Source organism: Bison bison, unplaced genomic scaffold, assembly GCF_000754665.1.
Source record: "Bison bison bison isolate TAMUID 2011002044 unplaced genomic scaffold, Bison_UMD1.0 scf7180017846470, whole genome shotgun sequence".
In the NCBI taxonomy this organism is placed as follows: Eukaryota; Metazoa; Chordata; class Mammalia; order Artiodactyla; family Bovidae; genus Bison; species Bison bison.
This window is the reverse complement of record NW_011477043.1, coordinates 141,067-142,766: the sequence shown is the minus strand read 5'-3', so window position 1 is coordinate 142,766 and position 1,700 is coordinate 141,067. Positions and strand designations below refer to the sequence as shown.

The window sequence follows — 1,700 nt, the reverse complement described above, 5'->3', positions numbered from 1 at the left end:
CTGGGCTGCAGCCAGTCCACATCTGCGCCTCCTAGCAGCCCACCACACCCCACCTTGTTTCTCTGGGAGTGGTCATCCCTGTGTCCTCCCCACCCACCCATACCCGGCACCTGGGCAGAGCTCCCGCCCCCAGGGCAGGCCTGATCCCAGCCAGCCTGGGGCTCGAGCACCCTGGGGTGGTGGGGACTTTCCCTGCTCTCCTGAGGGGCTGACTGACAGGTGACAGGAGGCGGCCCCAGGGCAGGATGGAGAGAGACCAGGAGAGAGGATTTGGGGGGGCACACCTTGGAGAGGGGCTAGCCTAACCTTCTGGGCCTAACCAGCCTAGGTCCCACTCTTCAGATGGGTGGTGGGTACCAGAGAGGTGGGGACCCAGGCAGAGTTCCAGAAACAACCCCGTCAGCACCTGGATGCCTGCCTGAAAGGGCTGATGCTGACCACAGGTGGCTGCGGCTGCTGGCAGGATAGCGGTCCTTGACTGCTGACCTTGGTGACTGCAGGACACCCATGGGCTTGTATGTGGGGACTTGGGCTGTGTCTGTGGGACCAAGTTGAAACTGCAGCCTTACCCTGAGAAACTGGACGCATCCTTCTCCAAACCACAGGCCCTGGGTCTGAGTCGTCAGGAGAGACCTCACTGTGGCCTGGAGCAGCCGCTCATTGCTGGCCCCACCTGTCCACCTCCCCTTTTCTTAAAGAAGGGCCCTCATGCAGGGACACCATCTCCCGGGGCCCGGGGCCCCTGAACAGGCCCAGGGCAGGCGCACCCCTCATCCATCTGGACCTTGCTTGGAGCCTCCACTCTGGGTCAGACCTGTGTCTGGTCCTGGGACACACAGGTGGCTGAGTCCAGTCTGGGAGGAGGACCTGGGGCCTGCAGGGGTGAGGGGTGTCATGAGGGGAGCTCTGGGCTGGGGGAGGCCAGTGGGGGAGGGGCTCTGCACCACCTAGGAATTGGGGCCACCCTCCAGGCTCTGCCCCCAGGCTCCCCCCCCTCCCAGGGGGTGGCAGACCCTGAGCTGCGTCCTGTGTGGGACCACCAGACGCAGTGGAAACTGGGGACAGGTTATGGCAGCAGGCGGGTGGGCTCCTGCAGCGGCTGGTGTTCCTGGGCACATAAAGTGGTGAATACCATAGACGTTCACGTGAGAGATGAAGGCAGTAAAAATGGAACCATCCCAGCCCCCATCCCCCCCCACCTGTTTCCCCCCAAGGCCTGCCCTCTGCTCAATAGCAAGAAATGCTTCATGCCGACCTACCTCCGGAACGCCCCCTTCTCGAGGGGAAGCCCACACCACCTAGCCAGGTGTGCAGGGCTCCCTGACGTGCCCGTGTACCCACCTCCGTTCCTCTGCACATGCTGGGCCCGCTATAAAGACACTGCCCCCCTCCCACCTGAGCTGCAGGCGTTCCCTGAGGCAGCCCCGCCCACGAGGCACCTCCCGCCTCACCCTCTGCCCCCAGCTCAGAGGGCGTCCAGCAGGGCGCCCACCACAGCCCTCGTGGGGACCTCTCCGTCTCCCTTCCAGATGTTCAAGTTGCTGGCCCGAGCCTACGCCGACGTGCACCCTATGATGATGGACAGGTCGGAGAACAGGTGTGGGGGCAACTTCCTGAAGAGGGGCAGCATCATCAATGGGGCTGACTGGTACAGCTTCACCGGAGGTGCGCTGGCCGGTAGAGGGGGTGTTGGGGGCCGG

At 64.1% G+C, this 1,700-nt stretch overlaps 1 protein-coding gene across 1 annotated transcript in view; it reads left to right on the top strand.

The window, feature by feature from the left end:
• The window catches only part of CPZ (carboxypeptidase Z), a 23,826-nt gene that overhangs the window by 15,427 nt on the left and 6,699 nt on the right, over positions 1-1,700 (top strand). Inside the window, exon 8 of the mRNA XM_010839891.1 lies at positions 1,530-1,665. Coding sequence (XP_010838193.1) covers positions 1,530-1,665 — 136 coding nt within the window. The remainder of the gene's footprint in view (positions 1-1,529; positions 1,666-1,700) is intronic.